This window comes from Argentina anserina, chromosome 6, assembly GCF_933775445.1.
Source record: "Argentina anserina chromosome 6, drPotAnse1.1, whole genome shotgun sequence".
Lineage (NCBI taxonomy): Eukaryota > Viridiplantae > Streptophyta > Magnoliopsida > Rosales > Rosaceae > Argentina > Argentina anserina.
This window is the reverse complement of record NC_065877.1, coordinates 25516185-25540857: the sequence shown is the minus strand read 5'-3', so window position 1 is coordinate 25540857 and position 24673 is coordinate 25516185. Positions and strand designations below refer to the sequence as shown.

The 24673-nt window shown below is 38.7% G+C and overlaps 1 protein-coding gene across 1 annotated transcript; it reads right to left on the bottom strand.

Annotated features, from left to right (window-relative positions):
- Positions 1 to 9891: 9891 nt before the first annotated feature.
- On the bottom strand, positions 9892 to 19940 carry LOC126797158 (protein HEADING DATE 3B). The gene is given in 9 exon segments (XM_050523830.1): positions 9892 to 10261; positions 10263 to 10931; positions 11047 to 11098; positions 13600 to 14519; positions 14521 to 14554; positions 14556 to 14611; positions 15318 to 15378; positions 19826 to 19865; positions 19868 to 19940. Coding segments are annotated over 9 exon segments (2205 nt in total). The 3' UTR covers positions 9892 to 9961.
- Positions 19941 to 24673: the final 4733 nt, after the last annotated feature.

Here is a 24673-nt window from a genome sequence, read left to right as displayed (position 1 = left end):
CCCTTGCGATTAACAGACAATACTCACATCATGAGCTAGCCCCTACCACTAAGCATGGTAAAAAACTCTCGACATCTAACATGAGTCAAATCAATGATTAACACATGCCTACTACTTACATCACACACATTGGTTTTCAAGGAAGCGTCTTTTATCCACGACAATACCTTTATGACTTCAAGACAATGCATCACTAGAATCACGAACTTACCATTCATTCTAATCAATAAACAATCTAATTTCATGATCCTCTCATTATAAACCATAAAAGTTGTCGTGCATGATGCTCACACAAACAACTTATTTGTAACGGCAACACGATAAAAATCTTAACTCAATGAGTCCATGACCACAACAGATCACCACCTTGGACTAAGAATTACTCTCGAACAGTTCACAAGAGAATCAACTAACACACACACACGGCAGTAGAGAACCTCTACCGCCACCACAAGACAGACACATCACGCATCCTACCACCCTCACTAATTCTTACAGTTGGAAATCAATTACAACTACATGCTTCTATGAGTGGTATACCAAATTTGCAAAACAATAAGGAATGTATTTATCTCCCGATAGTGGAACATGAAAATTAGGTGGACTTTACAACACAAATCCTAACACGACCACAACTGAGACATACCCTACTCCCCTACTTCATGCATGCCTCAAAGGCATGACACATGGCCCCACATAAACACCACAGTGGCACCATCTAAAGTATTGGTTTCCCCACAGTTGTAGTACTCATAAGTTCAGTAACCACTTCAACAGAAATATGATGTTGGGTCCACCATCTCTTCCAGACTCACCCGGAATTAACGATGCATTACCACTCTAAGCAATTGTTTCTTTACTTTCATGAAAAACCCTTAATGGCGACCTAATTATTTTGAGAAGCCAAGTGCTCCTGTTCAATTGTCAAAGCATTTGGCCAAAGCAACTCTGCAAGCAGCAATTAAAGCATCACTCCCTTATCGTAACATTTAGCCATTGTTGAACTCTTGAGTTAAGATCTTCTTATCCAACAATAACTAACCTGATGCATGGAGAGAACTAGGCCTCCAAGTCTCGAACACTAAACACCACTTGTACTTGGAAGAAGTATTCGGTCCTTAACCGCTACTTTACCAAAAATTCGTTAAAACACCACTAAGCTAAGGCCATCTCATTCCTTACCTTCAATAGAATTACTTCACCGCCACTGCGTCTCATTTGGATCAGTGGTGTAGCTACGATCCAATTCTCAACACCAGACAATTGATTAATTTCATGAAATATTAGCGTTCTCAATTAAATGTTGATCTAGCAAATAATTAAATCATGACGCCATAAATGAAATTTCTCCAACACCTTAGATTTCTTGGTCAGCCAAGAACAATGAGTAACATCAATTGTCTATGGCCCAACGAAAACAAGTTGAAACACAACGGCGACATAATGTGAATCTCAACTCAATAATTGCATCACCACATTAAGGATGTATCACACTCTACCACACCCTTACCAATAATGTTAGAAATGCTTGTCACGAAAAATTTCATCAAACCACCTCCAACCTATAGTCTTCACATCCCTTACCTTGAAAACAATATTTCAACCTCATTGGGCCTCAACTTGGATTAGTTGCATAACTAAAATCCAATCCTCAACATTGGAACACTCAAAATCCCTCAATGCAGAATCAACGCTTTCCATCAAGACTTCTTGATAGGTCTCTACCCGATGGAAATCTATCTACACAAACCAGTTAGCATTCCTGTAACTTCTTCACCTTGAGTCGATGGTAACCGGATCTCAGATCAATCTTAGAGGATACTGTAGCCCCTCAAATCTGATCGAACAAGTTATTAATCCTAGGCAAAGGATACTTATTCTTGATGGTCACCTTATTCAATTTCCTATAGTCTAGACACAACCGCATAGAACCATCTTTCTTTTTCACGAACAACACCAGCTCACCCCAATGTGAGACACTAGGTCTAATGAACCCTTGGTCTAATAGCCCATCTATCTGCACTTTCAACTCTTTAAGCTCGTTCTGCCCCATCCTATAAGGCGCCTTCGACACATGTGCGGTACCGGGTACTACATCTATACAGAAATTAACAACTCACCGAGGAGGTAAACCCGATATCTCTTGAAAACACCTCACTATACTCGGATACCACAACAATGTCTGCGATAGCTACTTCTTGATCTACAAACTCCACATGTGTCAAGACTCCTGCTCCCATGGCATTATCTGACTTGAGACAACGATAACGAAAACTGGGTCCCGGGACTATGGAAAACACTACCATGTTAAGCAATCGATCAAAGAATGTTGTGGCCTCAACCAATCAATTCCTAAGATCACATCATAGGTGTGGTCCAGAATCACTATCAAGGAAGCAGAGAATTTTCTACCCCCGATCACGATAGGATAAGCCTTGCAGATTCTCTCAAGCTCGAGAGACACTCCAAGAGGTGAAGTGACACATAAAGAGCTTCCAAGAGATGTATGAATCGACTCTAACACCTCTAGCAATAACATAGTGTGATGCTCCCGTGTCAAATAGTACTCTAGCGACATATCAAAATAGATAAGGTACCTTCTACTCCTGTGTCCCGCTAGTAATCAAGATATTTAGAGGGAAGATGAATCATCGAAGTATCATCACAACACTTCTTTTTAAAGGACCAAACCTTAAGGTGTGGCTCCTAACACTCTTGCGTACCCAGTGACATATCAATACTGAAGAGAATGTGATGGGGATCCCCTGCAGTCGGGCTATCGCTCCTGAATGATATTGATAGATCACCAAATACGCAACCTACGCTCTGATACCAACTGTCACGACCCCGAATTTCGAATAATAAAAATTCGAATTTGAAGCCATGAAAACTCTCTAAAACAATCTCGAGTATATTGAAATCATCTTATCATAACAGTGTATCGAAACTGAGTCCACATGATGACTCAGTTGACTTGAATAATACACAACCAATGGAAATGTAAAATTCACTCAATCCTGACTACAAACAGCATAAAGAAATCTTCGACAATCTTCAGCGAAAGCCCTCTAATTATGCTAATCCACACCTGCGAAACTATCCCATACACCATCGAATATGTGCACCAGGATTGTAAAACACAAACCCGGTAAGCTTTGCAGATCGTATGAGTAAAACAACAAAATAACATGCATAGTAATACGAGAATAAATATTGAAACATCCAATTATAAATGCACTCATGAGTCAAAGGATGACCCATCTGGTTGCCCAATAATATCTGAAAATATAAGTGCTCATGGGAAATCAGGCAACCCATATGTTTACCCAATTACATTTATAATACGGGTACTCATGAGACCCATATACTCATCTGTTACCCCTCATGCAGTACACCGTCGGCCATTGGGCAACCCATCTGTCACCCAATACTCCCAAAAATATGGGTACTCACAAGCCGGTAACCCATTTGTTACCTCTCATGCCAGTACACCATCAGACAGACTAAAGCTCTAACTGTATCGTAACTGTCGCCCGACCAATGCTAGGTTCCGATATGCCTACACGTCCGAAGACAGGTCCGAAGACAACAAAACGTTTTAACATAACTCAAGTTAAAACCACGTACAAAACAATCATCACATGTTATTGTACAAAACCAAGTGACATGCTCAAATAAATAAATATCAATACTATTAATAAACTTATTTGAAAACGGGAATATGACAATATATAATATAGCAACCCATATATATGTATCGATTTTACCAATTATACATATACACAACCCATTATATCATATACATATCATAGTTCAATCTTTTAAAATAAGTGTAATTATGAATCTCAGCTAAGGATAGATTCGTCACTGTGAGATTTTACTCACATTCACCATAGTCCATAATCATAAAAAACTTTTTAAAATCATTTATTAAAATAGCGTTTCACTTACCAATGAACCGTAGACGATCAAGTTCATGTAATTTAAACCAAAACATATTTTTTAAATAATTTTTATAAACTAGTGATGCAACGACTATAGTGACACTCAAACTAAATTCAATAATTATAATACTACTTCGATCATAATGATCATTGTGAGGTTTACTCACCTTATTTCATGCGTGCAACTTCCACTACACTGAAAGTAATTTCCTCACTCGTTTCTTCAGTCACCTAATAGCATGATAAAATGGTTAGAAAATGATACGTAAAATATCTGGTGACGATTTTTCAGTACAGCTAAATGATGTTCATAAAACACTGTTCATGTTTTACTGTTTTTACGAAACACTGTTCAAATGTTCTATTTTGTAAACACTGCTCAAGTTTACTGTTTAGTAACACTGTCCATATTAATTGTTTATAGAGTACTGTTCATATTTATGTTCGCAGTACTGTTAATAAGACGTCACTGTTCACTGACCGCTACCAATGACCACCAAATTTCACCACCACAATCTACATGACATTCCTAACAACATTCTATTTCACCACAAAGTCTAATTCGGAGTCTAAACACTTCAATTTAACAAAAACCGAAAAGCCTTAATATAAAAAACCTTAGATTTGTTTTCACCGATTCTCCTAGCACAGAACGATTGGTATTAAATCTTTTGGAGGGTTTGTAGTATGGAAGAAGACCTTCAAAATGAGACAAGAATCTTACTGATTGGTTGCCGGAGGAATGAGATCCTCCGAGTTGAAGTTCGGCGAAACATATTTTTTTTCGGGAGAACCTCCTAAACGACGGTGAGATGGCGGGTAGCGCTGCCACCAATCGATAGGGGACACAGTAACCTTTCAAACGTGACCGGTACGCCGCTCTATCATGGTCGGACTGCGGAGATCCGGCGGCCCAAAGTCGGCTGCTCAGGAGAGAGAATTTCTGGATTTTTTTCGGGGTGAACACTACCGATCCGAATTTCTGATTTTCTCCCCCTTTTTCTCTTTAATTCCCCTATTTATACTATTTTCCAAAAATATCCAAATACATTTTAATTCTGAATTTCTTCATATGAACTTCGATTTAGGCGTGCCACATGTCCATGAATTCGTATCGACGAGCTCTACGACTTTCATGTAAGAATTTTTCTTAAAAACCAAATGACTCAAAAGTCAACTCTTAGACTCGTCAAATTGAACGTTTTCGAACAATTAATATTTAGAACCCTTTCGTTTTCATCCTCGTCTAATAAAATTGGACAATGACCAACTTGATAATATCCGGGAACTCGTTGAAAATTAGATATGAATTTTCGGGGTATTACACAGTTACTGGTTATGCCCAAATTCAACACCAAAAGAGACATGGGATATATTGCTATGAGAGAATGTACGTAAGGTGTTTGCTATTGACTTAGGATAGGGCTTAATGAGGATACTTTACTCGAGATTATTTCAGCGTGTGCAAAATTAGGTGCATCCTGTCACGACCCTAAAATTTCGAGTATGAAACTCAAAATTGTAGTCGTGAAAAACTCTAAAACAATCTCAATAAAATCGAAATCATCTTAAGGTCACAGCGGATCATTACTGAGTTCAAAATACAACTCAAGCTCAATCGATTATTACAAACCAAATTATAATTCGACATTATATCAAATGGAAATATAAAAATCCTCATAATATCCTCATATAAATCACACAAATACTCACCACAAGATACGATAAAAACAACTTTAAGTCCTCAGAGTGGTCTGTCGATTTCTGCTAATCCACACCTGTGGAATTATCCCCTACACCATCGAATAGGTGCACCAAGATTGTAAACACAAATCCGGTAAGCTTTGCAGCTCGTATGAGTAAAATAACAAATACAACTCGCATAAAAATATATACGAAAATCCACAAAACATTAATTATAAATACACTCATGACTTATTAGACGGCCCATCTGGTTGTCTAATAATGTGAAAATATATATGCTCATGAGAAGTTGGGTAACCCCTCTGTTTACCCAAACACATTTATAATACGGGTACTTATGAGCATTGGTACACCTCTGTTACCCCTCATGTAGTCCACCGCCGAGATTGGACAACCACCTGTTACCCAATATCCAAAATATGGGTATTCAAAAGCCGATAACTCATCTGTTACCTCTTATGCAATACCCTGGCAGACAGACTAGAGCTCTAACTGTATCGTAACTTTCGCTCGGCCAAAGGCTAGGTTTCGACATGCCAACACGTCCGAAGACAGAAAAAACACGTCCGAAGACATAGACACGTCCGAAGACAACAACACGTCCGAAGACATAAACGTTTTAACAAACTCCATGTTAAAATCACATTCAATAAACATCACATCATATTATACAATTCGAATCAACATGCTCAATATGTAAATCTCAACACCAAAATAAACTTATTCACAACGGAAATTACGATAGTATATAATATAGCAAACCATATATATGTACCTATTTACCATTTATACACATACATTCCATTATATCAAATACATATCATAGTTCATTCTTTAAACTATAGCATATTCTTGAATCACCGCAAGGGTAGATTCATTATTGTGAGCTTTTTACTCACCTTATAATCTCAAGCGTAATTTCCACGATTCCGAAAGTGAATCCTTTACTCGAAATATCGATCACCTTGAAAAGATAAGAAGTGGATTTAAAATCGTTACGTAAAACCATAAATGCCGAAACAGTAATAATATTTTACTGTCCAGCAAATTTCTGGTTTTTACGAAATTACTGTTCATAAGTACTATTCACGTAGTAATGTACACTACACATTAATATACGTATTCATGTACTGATAGGAGCACTTTGTGCGACGTTTTTAACATGTTTTTACCTCAATTTGTACTTTGCTTAGCCCTTATTGTTGTACTATTGAGTCATTGAGTCGTAGTAAGAGTCTTGAGCGGTATTAGATGCATTTTTGTGCTTATATGAGTTAAAACGCATAATTGGTTTAGAGTCCATAGTTTGACTAGGAATCCTTGTTAGGTTTTGAAATTAATTATCTCTTACTTATGATTTTATTTTCTTATTTTCAGATTGGATTGAAGAGATAATTAAAGAAAAAAAGATGGAGCCAAGTCATGCAAAAATTAAATAGAAGATGATCATTAAAGGCATAAAACATGACATGTTTTAGGGAATAAAACATGACATGTTTTAGGGATTAAAGCATGGCATGTTTTAGGGAATAAAGCATGACATGTTTTAGGGAATAAAACTTTCCATGTTTTATGGATTAAAGCATGGCATGTTTTAGGGAATAAAACTTTCCATGTTTTAGGGATTAAAGCATGGCATGTTTATAGGAAGAAAGAAACAATTTCAAACCCTCCATCTTTCCTCTATATATACATGGCTTCACCTCTCAAATAGGATCACTTCTCATTTGCATTCAAGAGCCAAAACTCTACCAAAATACTACCTCAAACATCTTTCATCAAAACAACAATCCATCCTCCCCCATATAGCAATTCCATCTCCACCGAAATCACTATTGAAGACACACTTCCAAGGTTCATACAACGTGTGATTCTCGCAACTCTTCTCCGTGGGTTTGTTTGTTTTTGATTTTTTTACAATACTTTGTCTATGAAGATTGTAGTATGATGTTTGTGTGAGATTATTGTTTTGTATTAAGAATCGAAATTTTCAGATTGTTTTATTGGATTTTTGGTTCTTTGCCAAATTGATGGTTTCCTATAATTAATGAGTTTGTATTTCTATTATTGTGTTCTAATCATCTTTCTCATACTTTTAGATAATTTTCAGATATGTGCATATGAATTTAGTGCTTGGATGTAGTCCCTAAGATTGTGTTTAAGTGCTAGATTCATCAACCATATTGACACAAATCGAATCATGCCCTAAGTAGGTTCGGTTTGTGTTGATTAAAAGTGGTAAAAATTCTGGAAATTTGCATGTGAAACCATGGTGGGTGACGCCATACATGAAACATATCTCCAACAAAGATTTGGTGCTTAAATGTAATCTTATTTGATTTCCACTCTAAGTGTTATTGAATTTGATTGCATGCAAATTTAGATTAGGCCCTAAGTCAATCTAAATGTTAATTGAAATCTTGCACGATTAGATGTTCCCCTAAGGCTCTAATTGTATTGGTGTCTAAAAAGTATGTAGTTGGTCGAATTAGAATGCATGATAGGTTCGAACTTGTAATTATGTGGTGTAATGGTAAATTTGGTTTAAGTTTGTTAAAGAGAAGTCGATCATGTAAATAGTAATTTATGTTTTATTTTAGTAGTTAATAATCAATCTCAAACCCCCCATTATTTGTTAACACTAAAAGTTTAGAGTTCCCTTCAATTCCCCGGAAAGAACGATCACTGCTTATTCTATACTAACGATGATGTTTTACAGGGTTTATTATATACGTTTTTAATAAAACGCTACTATTTACGTATTTAAGTACGTCTAAGTACTATTCAATTGTACATACTGTCTCAGTAAATAATAATTACCGAATTACCCTTCTGAAATTACTTTTACAATTATTGTACGTAATTTACATTTACAATTACCGTACATAAAAAAAATTTACATTTACTGTACGTAAATTAATTTTTACATTCACCGTACGTAAAAATAAATTTTTACAAAATTTCTGTTTCAAAATTACTGTTCACGCGCCGCCGCACGTGGCGGCGCATGAAGTACGCGCACCACCTCCGGCGACCGCGCGTGGTGCTCACCTGCCGACTCTAACACTAGCGCCTAGCACGCCACCGTCGCCCCAAATCTCTTTCTCTCTTCCTCATCTACCCTCCTACAGTCTCAGACCGCCTCTAGGCTACCTCACTGCCCCTCACGTGCCGCCTAAGGCGGCGGTATCATCCTCACCCTCTCCTCCTCCGATCCACACCAAATCGATCCAATTTCAACAAAATCACACCAACCAACAACACAATCAATCAATTCAAACACAACCTTACCTATTTCACGCCTTGAAATCACCGGAGAGTCGTCGGAGTGGAGCTTGATAGCGGCGGGGTGATTTGCAAGTCTCGGGTTGGAGCGCGAGGCTCACGGCGGCGAGGCGAGGTGCATCGAGCTCGAGGTCAGATGCGGAGGGCCGTGCGACTCTTCTGGGCTAGGCGGTGAGGGACACGGTCGGTCGGCGGTGGTGGATGGACGGTGAGTTTTCTGAGGGGGAGAGAGAGAGAAGTGGGAGGCGCGGGGTGAGGTGAGAAGAGGGTTTCCGAAAATGGAAACCCTACTTCTGAAAAGTTTCCTTTTATACCCACTTCCAAAATCGGAAACTAACTTCCGTCGCTAATAACTTTCACGTACGACGTCCGATTAGAACGCTGACGTGCCCACGAACTCGTATCGACGAGCTCTACAACTTTCGTGAAGGAAGTTTTCACAAACGAGCGACGGAGTAAAAGTTGATTCTCACGTTGCGAAAACGTAACGTTTTTCTAAATAAAAGTTCCGTTAACGTTTCCGTTTTCGTTTCACAAAGTCGCAAAACAACTAAATGTCGTTTAATGAATTTCACAACTTTAAAAATCTAAAAACAATCCAATAAATGTTTTCGAAAACTCGGGTCATTACACATCCAAATCACATGCCAATTGAGGTTGGAGATGTTGCTGTGAAATCTGGTTTTCGCCCTTCAAAATGTGCTTGAGGAATCTGCATTGATATATATTTAATCAATGTGCGAGCTTGGAGGATGCATACAGTTTTTGAGGGAATGAACTTTTCGCAAAATGTGTTTGCAATTAAATTAGCTCACCTCATTTTTGGATACTAGATCAGCTAGTTATTATTACTTTCGGATTGAGATGTATCTGGTTTACTTTACCATCCGTACATCCAAGCCGCACAAACTGAAAGATATATAATGTATTATATCCAATTGATCATAGATCACAGCAGAACTATCAAACAATTTTTAGTGTGATAGTTAGTGGGCATGTATATGAATTTTCCTCTTTGATGTGTGTATCTACATTGACTTCCTCTCTTCTTGTATTGACAAAAATATACGTTCTGCTGATTCAGTTGCTGATCTAAAACTGCGAGGAATAGCTTTGATCACGCGCGTCTGATGCTCACTCATTTGAACATTTTGAGCAGGTTCCTCAACTCGAGGAGCTGAAGGAAAAAGGGGAAGCACATTGCCTTTGGTCCTGTCTGAAGGGCTGCTCGGTGCACTACCCTGCAATTCATTCAGTACAGGAGCTCGAGTGTTCCCCACGTAACGTGGCATTACTTCCCTCGTCTGGCTGGATATGTTGCATGAGCTTTTGATGAGGCCAGGTGAATTTACTTTCCCCAAAAGATAAAGGATTTTCGTGACTTGAATGATTGATGACTGGCGCGGCATAAGGTGGAAAATAAGTCTGAAGCAAAGGCGGTGGTGCACCAATTCCAATCCCTTGTTGATAAGAAAGTGGAACACCATAAGCTGCATTTGAGTAGTTCTTGTTTCCTGGATCAAGGCTCTGTATAGGGCTACAGCTACCATAAATTGGTGGCATGAAACCTCCATTTTGAGGGCATGACCCTGTATAAGGCTTGCAAGTGAGTCCCTCAGAAGATGACATCACTGGAACTAACCACATATTTCCTGGTGGAAGTCGGAAACACCACGGGGCGGGTTCGGTGGCTTCAGAAGGTGGTGATGTTTTGCTTGAGTATTGACCATAATTAGTTTTTTGCATACCTAGTCCTCTGTTGTTGGTATCATTGTTGAAAAAAGGAAGAGGCAATTTTTCTATTGTACTGTCCTCACCACATTCAATATTTGTATATGACTTCTGATGATGGTGTTTGATTTTCACAATTGAAGGAGATAGCTCCTTAGCTCCCTCGAGTGATGCATTCTTTTCTGCGGATGCTTTCATTGCAGGGTTTCGCATAAATGGTCTTCCTTCGAACAATGTATCTCGTGATGCACCAATCAGCTGTTGAACCTGTTTCATTTTCAATTTTTACCGGCCGACATGGATGAGTCTAACTGATAGCTAAATATGTAGACGCGGATATTTCATAGCAGAAAAACTGACAATCCACCACGGAAGGTATTACCTTTACTAGCCTATGCAGCTCAAACACTTGCACTGCAAAAGCTCTTTGTTGACTGCAAATAGAAGGGCATAGATTGGATTAGAGCTAAAGTTTAGACAGGAAATAAGCACAACTTTGTACTGGTAGGAAAACACAAATGAGAATGTAAATGGAGAAATCAATCCAGAAGGTTAATTGAGACGACCCGTCCCAAAACTAACCTAATTACGCACTAAAAACCAAATTAAAACCAACAAACCGAAATCTAATCTAAAATAATTGTGGCTGCACCCAAACTTTGTTTGGGCTGCCTACGTACCCTCTACGAGGGATCAAGCCATTCGTAGTTCATTTATAGTCAATAATGACTTGACCACGGTCATAAACAATCATGACGACTAATAATCGTCTAATCCGAGAATTGACTAAATCAAAGTGAAAACACGCTTTCAACGAATACCACTTGATAATGTAATATCGGTGGATACTCAATTATTTATTTATTTTTTTATATTTTTTTTCAATGTTTGTTGCATAGGAAGTAAACAAAATTACTATGGAGATCCATTTCCATTTCTACTATTTCACCAAAGAAATGGAAATAAGCAACAAGGTGCAAGAACCAAATCAAGTTCTTAAATCTCATCAAGGTCAACAATTAATACATGTATTTTTCTCTGTTAACATTTACTGAATTTACTTCAGTTTGCTCCCATAAATCTACTATGGGCACCCAACATATATCCAATTCTTCTTATTCCTCAGTTTCATACCAATACGGCAATACGCAATTCAGGATAACAAAACGGTAAACAAAAAAAACTGTAATCACTTTCCATGATCATGATGTCTGACAGGAATGCTACTTACTCCAAAGTATCAATTTCTGTTCATAACCTTGGCCTTAAACAACAATATAATTAACTGAGTAACCAAAACTTCCACCTCTCAGTATATATATGGCCAGGACCAAACTTTACGTATTCTACGACTTAGGAGATTCCAATTCACATATCACAGTTTAACAACAACTTAAATTAACTCATAATATAAACAATTGTCATCAATTGCCATGATCAAATGGATCGAACTAATCAAGCTTCAATTACAAATTACCAAACCAAAGTCACTGTACAGAACCTCCAGAACACAACACAAATTGAAATACATCAATTTGACTTGGCAAACGATACCACCAGAAAGCTTCCAATATATATGATCCAATTTCAGCCATCGTTATACCAACCATAACAATTCGACAGAAACAATAACTATAGAGCATCCTGTTTACAATTCACTTCCAAACATGAAGCCACCAAGCAAGTAATACAGGAAAATCATCTCTAAAGAATCCTCTAGCTCAAGAATTCCATTTCAGAAACAATATCACAGCAGCATTACAAATCAATTCAATCTGACTTTGAATTTCCAAAGCTGTAATTACCTTGGAATAATCAATTCCCAGAAGCTTCTCCACGGGCTCGGTGGAACAGAAATCCACCAATTTGGAGTCGAATGATCAACCCGATCCAGAAAGGTCCCAATTCGATTCAAGGCTTCACCACAGACGCCAAGGAGATTGGAATCGAGCTCAGAAACACCAAACCATCCCGAGGTCGAAGAACATGAAGAACAAGAAATCCAGAAATTAAAAGGATTGTCTTAGAACTCATTCCAACATAAAAATAGGCTCTAAAACGAGAGAGAAGCAAGAGTTACCTATCAGAAATCGTTTCTGAAAACCCTAGCCACCATGGGTGGCGGAGCTACAGGCGGAGCTGGACCAATTGAAGGTCAAGGATAGGGGTTTGAATAATTAGGGGCTTCTGACTCCGATTTTAGTAGTGGCTAGGCCGGATCGTCGCCGGAAGTCGGAGATTGCAGAGCCACCGATTGGACTGCGTCGGGACTGCACTCGCCAGGGCTCAATTGACACCCAATCTTCCGGATTTTTCCCTTCTTTAGCTCCAGAGTCTAGCTATTATGGTGATGCGACGAGGTTGTGGCCGGATAGTGAAGAACTCTCGGTGGTAGGTCGACTGGTGAAGGTGGAGACGAATGGTGATGGGTTACTTCTGATTTCTGGGTTGGTTTTGGTCGGAATGAAGTGGTGAATCGAACGGTGGTGATGATCCATGGAGATGATGGTCGGAGGTGACCTTATCAGCATCGGCAGAGGAAGAAGAGAAAGAGCTCGGGTAAGAAAAGAAAGGAAAAGAAGAAGAGATTTGTGGAATTAGAATAGATTTGTGGAATTACCAATATGCCCTTGTGAACACTTAAAAACGAATTTCAATTCCTAAACTTCGGTTGTTAACAACTTTTACATACCATAACCAATTTAAACGTGTCACGTGTCTACGAATTCGTATCGACGAGCTCTACGATTTCCGTGAAGGAAGTTTTCCCAAAAAACTTACGCATCGAAATGTAAACTTTTAGAGTCGTTACACTTAGTACGACTCTCGTTCCGAGTAAAAGATTAAACTATTATCGCCACGAATCGTAAAAGATTCGGGTCGTAAAATTTAATGATTCAATACACCAACTCAACAAGAAGTAGATACGACTTACTTGATAATAGCTTCCCTCGTTTTGCAGAACTGCTGTTCACCTAGTACTCCCATGACATCATCAGGGGATATATCTACAGCTGTACGTGACTCCACCATATCTGAGAGATATTCAAGCCTGTCTGAAATTCCAACACGCATAACCCCACAATTTTCTTCACTTCTTTCACAGTTATTTTTAATCTTGGTTGGAAACTTATCATCCCCAAGAAATGACCTCATATATGATTCCATTTTCCCCTTTGATGAAATGTCTTCAACTAATCCGATTCTAGATTCTAACAAACGGTCATCTTTTAAGGCCTCTTTGTCATACACTGCAGGCAAATGCTCTGTGTTGAAGTGTGCATCTTGACCGTGTAATTTGTTCAGATCAGTCACTTGTCTGCCTCTGGATTCTGGACTAATAGATGCATGTTTCCTCTTTAATGATTCAAAATGCTCAACTCTTTTTGATGAGCTAGATGATATATCTTCAAACTCCCTGACTCTAGCTAAAGTGAGAGAAATAGACTTTTTCACAGGGTCCTCATTACTATGACATGCTTTTGGACTCTCATCTATGTGTTTATCCAAGTATTGTCTCGACTTCAGCTCTATGGTGCTACTTCCGTTAGTTGTTTCAGTATAATCATCTTTAAGTTGCAATGTGTAGCTCAACTGATGTAGTTTGTCCTTCCCTTTTCTCCGCAGACTGTCTCTACAATACATAGTTGTTACTTGGGACGAGACAGCGGATCTGAATTCATCCTCATTTCCAAACTTTTTAGAAGGAAAATTTCTCAAGTTGGAGGTACTGTGTTGTCTGAATGGATCCCAGTTAGCTGAACATGATGATGGCCTTGTGGAAATCAAATTTTCAGAATTTAACTTGGAGGATACCATTTCATAGTTTGCCATTGTAGTATATATCTTGGCCTCTGATAGAAGAGTAAGACTGAATCTTCTGAGAAATTAGAAGCCACAACCAAGCTGCAATATGGAGTCAAAATACTCCTTTGATGGATACCAACCAACCTAGAGGTACAGATCATTACATTAAGACATTAAGTCATTAACCCTTAGAAAAGTACCCAAGAGATATATCAGGCGGCACTCAAAGCAACCATCTTAGCAATTCCAAAACAGTGAAACTACAACCAAACTAAAGACGAATCATAGACGATCGGGTGTTTGAGATTTACGACTAATAGTGAAACAATTAAATCATAGGAGAAACTCTAAAAGAATAAAATGTCACTACAACAAAGCAAGTCAGCTAAGTACAATATGAAGGTATGAAAGTGAAGAAATTGATACTGAGAAAAAATAACTCAAGTGTATTGATATGATGATAATGTACAACTGAAATACAACTCCAAGAACTTATACACGGAGAAACAACTCTAACCTACTCTTACCAACTATAATCCCACATAAACTGGATCTGTGTTTCTAAAAGTGTAACCTAAGATTGGAAACAAGCACAAGCTGCAACAGTTAACAGAAAACTCTGCACGCAACAAATCCTAACTGCTCACAATCCCTTGCAATCTCTCAATAGAAAGCCTTTCATGAATAACTTATAAGAGAACATAGCTGAAAGTCTGAAACAGGCATTAAAAACCAGAAATCTGCAGCATGCAAGTCTTTTCTGTTTTTCTTCTTTAAATGAAAAATAATGAATCTTTATTAATGCAAAAATCAATCTAGATAGATTGTTGTACTGAATGTACTCACATCACTCCAGGATGTGGATGGAAGAAAGGTGCTGCTATTGTTGTTAGCAAAAGCATGGCGACTAAACATATAGGGATACTTGTCGGCGTGAATCAAGCCGGGAATCACGGCCCGTGGTTCCCTCCGTGAATCACGGAGCAATTAGTGTAAATTAGGCTATATATACAATTGTAATCTATGTATGAAATCAAGCAAATACAACAAGTATCTCACCTTTCCACTTGGTATCAGAGCCTTCGTGCTCTTTTTTCTGGGTTTTTCCCGTTTTTCTTCTCCGGCCGGTTACCGCCCTCGTGCTCACCGCTGCCTCCTCCGACGCTGCTGCTCTCCGGCGCCGCTCGACCCAAAGTCGACCGCTCCTCCGCACTCGACCCGACGTGCTGCCCTTTTTGCAACAATCAAGCGCCGTTGCCTTCCTCCTTTGAAGACCCGATCCGGCTGCATCGGATCAGTCGGTTAGCCCAGACAACCCAACTCGGAACCGACCCTAACCCTCGCACCACCGCAGATCGCCGCTCGAAAACGACATCGACATCGTCATCTGCCCCAGATCGGATCTCCCACCTTTCGACGCTGCATTCAAACCCAAAGCCGGCAAGCCCTGCCTCTTGCTCCACCGGAGATCGAGATCAGCTAGCTTCCTCCACCGCCGCGCCGCTCCTCACCACAAGTCCGACGTCGCTGCTGCTGCCTCCGCCCGAAGTCGCTCCTCTGCCATCGCCGCGAGATCACTCTCGAATCGGCCTCTCTCAAGATCCCTCTCGAATAAAAACCTAAAATCCCGACCCGTTTTTCATTTTGCCCCGCCCAAGCTTCAATCAGGCCCGGCCCAGACTCGGTTCGACCCGACCCGACTCGATTCGACCCGACCCGGTTTCCACGACCCAACCCGGTTTCCACGACCCGGCCCGGTTCGGCCAGATTCAGTATCTTTTTTTTTCTCTGTCCGTGCAAGTACACCGTCAGTGCAAGTACACCGTCAGGGAAAGTGCACCGTCAGTAGAAAGTCCACCGTCAGTTCCAGTGCATCGTCAGTACAACTGCACCTGAGCCAGATTTTTTTTTTGTTTGCTCTCTAATCCCTCATTTTTCTATTGTTTCTTTTAATGGGTTCTGGACACGAAATGGAGGGTTCTCTACTCACTGCTTTCACATATATCCAAAAGCAAGAGCATAGTCTTTAGGCACCGGTTGTCGTTTCCAATCTTACTGTTCATGCTCATTCTCCGGCACCATCTCTTCCGAATTCTCATACCGCTGGAAGAGCACCTACAGCCTCCATCAATGGTCGTGGTCAAATTGGTATGGCTTTCAATATTTCTCACTTTGTTAGTTCTGGTACATGGATTATTGATTCTGGTGCGTCTGATCATATGACTTATGACAAATCTTATTTTACCATATTGTCGCCTCCACCCGTACCCTATGTTACTAATGCTAATGGTGAGGTGGATGTCCTAAGTGAAATTTGGTTATGGCATCGTCGCTTAGTACATCCATCTTTTAGTGTTATGAAAACCTCTATGTCATCTTTGTTTATTAGTGTGGACGAGTCTGTTTTACGTTATGAGACGTGTGTTTTGGGTAAGAGTCATCGATCTACTTATTCACCTAGTACTTCCAAAACTATTTTTCCTTTTGAATTAATTCATTCTGATGTTTGAGGACCCTCTAAAGAGTCTACTGTGTCAAGAATGCGTTATTTTGTGTCATTTATTGATGCTTGCACACGTGTTTCATGGATTGTTCTTCTTAAAAATAAAGATGAGGTTTTTCCAGCTTTTCGTGCCTTCCATGCCTCTGTCCAAACACAATATAATGCCACCATTCGAGTTCTTCGTTCTGATAATGGGGGGAATATGTGAATCATGTCTTTCATGAATTCTTTAACACACACGGCATTGTTCATCAAACAACGTGTCCTTACACACCTGAGCAAAATGGGATTTCTGAACGAAAAAATCGTCATTTACTTGATATGGCTCGGTGTATTCTTTTTAGTGCCCATATGCCTAAATACCTTTGGGGTGATGCTGTCATTACTTCCGCCCACCTCATTAATCGTCTTCCATCTCGTGTCATTCAAGGGAAAGTTCCCTATGAGGTGCTTGCATCTCATGTCTCATTACTCTCTTTTCATAATCTTCCTGCCCGTGTTTTCGGTTGTGTTGCTTTTGTTCATCTTCCACCACATCAGCGGTCTAAGTTGGATGCCCGGGCAGTTAAATGTGTGTTTTTTGGGTACGGAAGCCATCAGAAAGGATACCGGTGCTATCATCCTCCCACCCGGAAGTACTATGTCACTATGGATGTTACCTTTTTTGAGGACATGAGTTATTTTTCCTCTTCTGATACTGCTCTTCAGGGGGAGAATTCATATTTTGAAGAGTTGTATCATGGAGAGGGGGAGATAAGTGAGCCCATCGATATGGTGACAAGAGAGCCCGTCTATGAGATTACCAATGTGTCAACTACACATGCACCGCCGGAGGTTGTCACTACAGACATTCAGGCACCAGAAGCTGACAACACAACTGCCCCTCATGTCTCCCGTACAGTCATTTATACCCCTGACCAATGCTCATCTGGTACAGAAGATCACTCACCTGAGGTTAGTCATTCTACTGGGGTTAATAGTAGACTATTGTCTTGCCAAATAGGTCTACTCGGGGTCAACCAACAAAACAATATGAACCTACCCTTCAGACTAAAGCCAACTATCCTGTGGCAAATTTTATATCTACCAAAAGATTATCTAAGTCATATGAGTCATTTGTGAATCAAATATCTACTGTATCAGTACCTAACAAAGTGCAGGATGCATTGGGAGATCCAAAATGGAGAAAAGCAATGGAGGAAGAGATGGAAGCATTACAAAAGAACAATACTTGGGAGCTTGTACCTCCACCAGATGGCAAGAAGACTGTAGGATGTCGTTGGGTGTTTACAGTGAAGCATAATCCAGATGGGTCAGTGAGCCGGTATAAAGCATGACTAGTAGCAAATGGGTTCACCCAGACATATGGCATAGACTATGATGAGACATTTGCACCTGTTGCAAAAATAAACACTATCCGGGTATTGCTCTCTGTCCCTGCTAACTTGAACCGGCCACTTAGACAGTTTGATGTTAAGAATGCATTCCTTCATGGAGAACTGACAGATGAAGTATACATGGATCTTCCGCCTGGATATGTGGCCACTTCTCCAACTACCTCTGTATGCAGATTGAGAAAGTCATTGTATGGTCTTAAACAGTCACCTCGTGCTTGGTTTGGAAGATTCTCACAATTCATGAGAAAAATTGGTTACAGACAGAGTAATTCAGACCACACGTTATTTCTCAAACATCAACAAGAGAAGGTAACAGCATTAATTATATATGTTGATGATATGGTAGTTACTGGGAATGATATTGTTGAGGTGGATAGATTACAGAAACAACTTGCCCAAGAGTTTGAGATGAAGGACCTAGGTACACTCAAGTACTTCTTAGACATTGAAGTAGCCCGGGGAAATGAAGGTATTTATCTATGTCAGAGGAAGTACATTCTTGACCTTCTAACAGAGACATGTATGTTGGATTGCACTCCCATTGATACTCCTATTGAGCAGAACCATCGGTTAGCAGAGTAGCCAGATCAAATCCCTACTGACAAACCTCGTTATCAGAGGCTAGTTGGACGCCTGATTTATCTATCACATACCAGACCAGATGTTGCGTATGCAGTAAGTGTAGTAAGTCAATTCATGCATAATCCCAGTGAGGACCACATGGATGCTGTTATAAGGATCTTAAGGTACTTGAAGTCAGCTCCGGGGAGAGGAGTAATGTTCTCTAATCGCAATAATATCCTTGAAATTTGTGGCTTCACAGATGCAGACTGGGCTGGAAATATCACAGATCAGAGATCCACATCAGGGTATTTCACCTTTGTTGGGGGTAATCTTGTTACATGGAAGAGTAAGAAACAAAATGTGGTAGCTCGATCAAGTGCTGAAGCAGAATACAGAGGTATGGCTCAGGGAGTGTGCGAATTATTATGGCTTAGAAATTTACTACAAGATTTGGGTATTAAGCCTAAATGTGCTATGCAGTTGTACTATGACAACAAGGCAGCTATTGATATTTCACATAATCCTGTGCAACATGATCGTACGAAACACATGGAGGTTGATCGTCACTTTATAAAGGAAAAACTAGAGCGAAGATCATTAGTTTTCCTTTTGTTTGTACAGAAGAGCAACTTGCCGATATGCTCACAAAAGGAGTGTCTAAAAAGGCATTTTATAATTCACTTAGCAAGTTGGGCATGGTTGATATGTATGCACCAACTTGAGGGGGAGTGTCGGCGTGAATCAAGCCGGGAATCACGGCCCGTGGTTCCCTCCGTGAATCACGGAGCAATTAGTGTAAATTAGGCTATATATACAATTGTAATCTATGTATGAAATCAAGCAAATACAACAAGTATCTCACCTTTCCACTATACTGAACTACTCATATATAGAGAGCCATCTTGCTCCTTGGAGACCCTCTAAGCCCTCATTCTCTGTTTCATTTACAATTAGCCTAGAACATATAGGGATCATCACTTTTTCTTGTTCTTCTCCATTTCTCATTCATACAGAAATCAAGATCTATAGTAAATTCATAAGATCCAACCTGTATTCCTTCGATCACCAACCAAAACTCGAATATGGAATATAAATTGGCTCATCAAGAAATTCAACCTACTTCGAAACAGCACATTTTGGGAACTAGTTCAAAATTTAGAACCCAGAAACTAGAATGAGTTATAGGTTCATGCACATTGATTGCATAGCTACCCCAAGACCGATATATATTCCTTGAAGTAGCAAATAAAGATACAGTAACAACATTAAGAACACACGCAGTTTTAACACAAATAATGCATGGATAATCAATCAGAGACACAATATTAAATATATCAGTTGTCGTTAAAATGATCCCACCTCATAAAAACCAAAGCTGAAGCTGATATCAGGTACAGTCGTAAAAATCACAAACCCAGAAAGTAGAGAGGGATATTTGTAAGGGAAGATAGTTATGAAGGAGAAAGAGGATTACTTGATAATTCTACTATTGAGGATCTGTTTAACTATTAGAGAGGTGTGGGCATTGTAAGACCAAGTGGACATAATAGAACCAGAACAAGAACCAGTTTTGAATAGCAACGGGACTGAGTCTATTGCTCGTGGAGAATTGGACGTGCCAAATTGTGCTGTGATTTATGGCCACGAGTTGCTTCTCACAAAGATTTGACCAAGAGAAAAATCTGGAGAAGATTTCGCATAAAGATCTGCTTATTGAGCAAGTGTTCTCTCGTAAAAGAATTTAGGACGACTGTGGCCACGTGAAGGTTGTTCAATGTATGGCTATGGCAAAAGTGGGTTCGATTTTTACGAATTTTATGCAACACCTAGATTTGTGATAGACGATCTGCATTTTCCTCAAATAAAATCTCAAATAAAACTGAAAATATTCTTGAAATGACCGTACTAGGTTAGTCTTAGAACACTACGTAACATATGTCTAGCCGGTCTCAAGAGGATTATAGATTCAAGAATGTTGGAATCTTAGTAGCAATAAAATTACATGTACAATGTGATAATCAAATGAACGGAGCTTCTATTCATACCTTCAAAAATGGTATTTGGACATCTTTACTTAATATACCTCAATTTCACTTTTACAAATGCTCAAAATGTTATTTAGATTTCCTTGATTTTCCGAAAATACTCATAATCCAATCAAATTATTATGCATTAATTTCTTTCCAATTCTAATATGCAATTATTATAGATAACTAAAAAAATTCTTAATAATTACACAATCTATCTCAAATTAATTTTCACTTTCACTCTTAAATTTATAATTAATAATGTTGTTGTTTTTTTTTCATTCATTGATCTGTAACTCACTAAATATTAAAATCAACCCAAAAAATTCAAACATCACTGAACAATTGTTTTCCTCATATCCTAAACGAAGTTTATCAAAACTCATATAGCTTTTTAATTGATATATGAAGTTTGGTAATATTATTTGTTGTAATTTTTGACAATAAAAAGTAATTAAATAGAGAAAAAACCCAAAATGATACCTGAAGTATCGTGAAATGTATTTTTTGGTACCTACGAATTTTTGTTACCCGAAATGGTACCTGAACTATTGCACCGTTACCCAATATGGTACCTCCGTTAGTTTCTCCATTAAATTGATGATGTGACATGTATTTAGAGTTTTTTTTGCCAAATATAGTAAAACTTCGTTAAATAATACCCGATTAAATAATAACCTCGCTAAAATAAAACTTTTTTCCGGTCTCAACTCGGAGCCAACGTGTTAAATTAATAATTCACTAAATTTATAAGATAATAGAAGTTCGAAAATTTATTTAGCTAGACCCCATAAAATATATAAATTATTAATATTATAATTTATATAATAAATTTTAAATTTATGAGGATTTCATTAAAAAAATTAATTAACATAATCATCATCAAACAATATAATATTTTGAACAATGTTATACATAAAAAATAGTATATTTAATTGTCACGACCCCGAAATTTCGAGCATAAAAACTCAAATTTCGAAGTCATGAAAAACGCTAAAACAAATCTCAATAAATAGAAATCGTTTTAATGTCGCAGTGGATCATTACTGAGTTCACAATGCAACTCAGACAACCAATTATTACAAACCAAATGGAAATGTAATAATCATCACAAATTCTCACACAAATTCACAATAAATCCTCACCACAAGCTGGAAAATGAACGACTTCGAGTCTTCAGAGTTGTCATTCGATTCCCACTAATCGACACCTGCGAATAGGTGCACCGGGATTGTAAACACAAACCCAGTAAGCTTTACAGCTCGTATGAGTAAAATAAAAATATAACTCGCATTCAATATATACGAAAATCCACAAATCAACAAATATAAATGCACTCATGAGTCAATGGACGGCCTATCTGGTTGTCCCAAAAATATGAAAATGAAAGTGCTCATGAGAAATTGGGCAACCCCTCTGTTTACCCAAATGCATTTATAGTTCGGGTACTAATGAACGCTGGTACATCTCTGTTACCCCTCACGTAGTACACCGCCGACATTGGGCAACCTCCTACTACCCAACATCCAAAAGTATGAGTACTCATGAGTCGATAACCCATCTGTTACCTCACATGCAGTACTCCGGCAAACAGACTAGAGCTCTAACTGTATCGTAACTTTCGCCCGACCAAAGGCTAGGTTCCGACATGCCAAACACGTCTGAAGATTGGTCCGAAGACATAAAAACGTCCGAAGACAAAAAACTCGCTTGAAGACATCAATCACGTCCGAAGACAAAAACTCGTCCGAAGACATCAATCACGTCTGAAGACAAAAAAGTTTTAACAATCTCCATGTTAAAACCACATGTCATATTGTAAAATCAAAACACATGCTCGATATATAATCTCGTCATCAAAATGACATATTCACAACGAAATCATAACAGTATATAATATAGCAAACTATATATAAATGTACTTATTTACCATTTCTACAAGTATATATATACTCCACTATATGATATACATGTCATACTTCATTCTTTAAAATTCTGCATAATTTTGAATCTCCGCAAGGGTAGATTCGTAAATATGTGATATTTTACTCACCTTATAAACTCGAGCGTAATTCCACAATTCCGACAGTAACTTATTTTCTTGATTTAACGATCACCTTGAAAAGATAAGAAAAGAATTTAGAATCATTACGTAAACCTTTAAATGCCGAAACAGTAATAATATGAATTATTCACGTATGTACTATTCATATATTTATGTACAAATACACATCAATTACGTATTCATGTACGTGTACATACTGTTTACGTATTTTTCTGTACGTATGAATACTATTCAAATGTAAATATTGTCTCAGTAAATAATAATTACTAAATTACCCTTTCGAAATTACCATTTATATTTACTGAAAGTAATTTCATTTACATTTACTGTACGTAAAAGAAATTTACATTTACCATACGTAAATTATCTTTTTACATTCATCGTCGTAAAAATAAATTTTTACAATTACTGTTTGAAATCACTGTTCACGCGCCGCCGAACGTGGCGGCGCGTGGGGTACACACGCCACCTCCGGCAGGCCGCGCGTGGGGCCCACACTCCGAGCCTAAAGCCGGCGCGTAGCACGCCACCGCCGCCCCCAAAACCTTCCTCTCCTCCTCCTCCACCCTCCTACGGTCTCAGACCACCCCTAGGCTAACACACGCGCCACCTCTAAGCGGCGGTAAACCTCCTCCTCCATCTGATCTCTAATCTCACTCCAAACACACAAAAATCATCCCTAGCATCAATCTCACCTCGATTTGATGGTTACGAGCTCGCCTCGAGCACTGTGGCGGCGGAGAAGCACGGCGAAGGATTTGCAGAATCTTTGGCGACGTCAGGCATTCTCACGGCAGCGAGGCACGGCACGGTGAGCTCCAGGGTAGCTGAGGTGGTCCGTGCGGTGGTCTTGAGCCTGGCGGTGTGTGACACGGCCGGTCGGAGGGAGAGATCGCCGGAGAGAGAGGGAACTCGGGGGAGAGAGAAAGAAAACGAGAGAGGGGGCGCGGGTGAGGGGTTTCCAATTTTGGAAACCCTAAACTGAAACAATTCATTTATATACTAGTTTCCAAAATCGGAAACGAACTTCTGACGTTAATAACTTTCACGTCCGACGTCCGATTCGAACGCGTGATGCGTCCACGAACTCGTATCGACGAGCTCTACAACTTTCGTGAAGAACGTTTTCTCAAACAAGCGATGAAATAAAAATCGATTATTACGTCGCGGAAATGTAACGTTTTTCTAAATAAACGTTCTAAGAACGTTTCCGTTTTCATTTCGAAATATCGTGAACCACCAATTATCGTGTTAAATGAATTTTACAAACTTTATAAATTGAAATCAACTCGATAATGGTTCCGAAAAATTTGGGTTATTACATTAATAAGTTATACGTAATAAATAAACAATGTAAGTAAAAACTTTTTTCTTCGACAAAATGAAACAAAATATTTATTATGTCTTGATAAATTAATAAGTTATAAATAAATTAATAAATTAATAGATTATTAATTTATTGATATATTAATATATAGCTAAATTAATAAATTTTATCAATTTTCGAGACTATTAATTTTCGAGACTATAAGTAATAGGAAAAATAATAATTTTAAAATTAATTTTGTTATTATTGCTAAACAAATATATATATATATGCTAAAACTTGTGTTATGTTTTGTGATACAAGAGTTGATTTTCCTCTT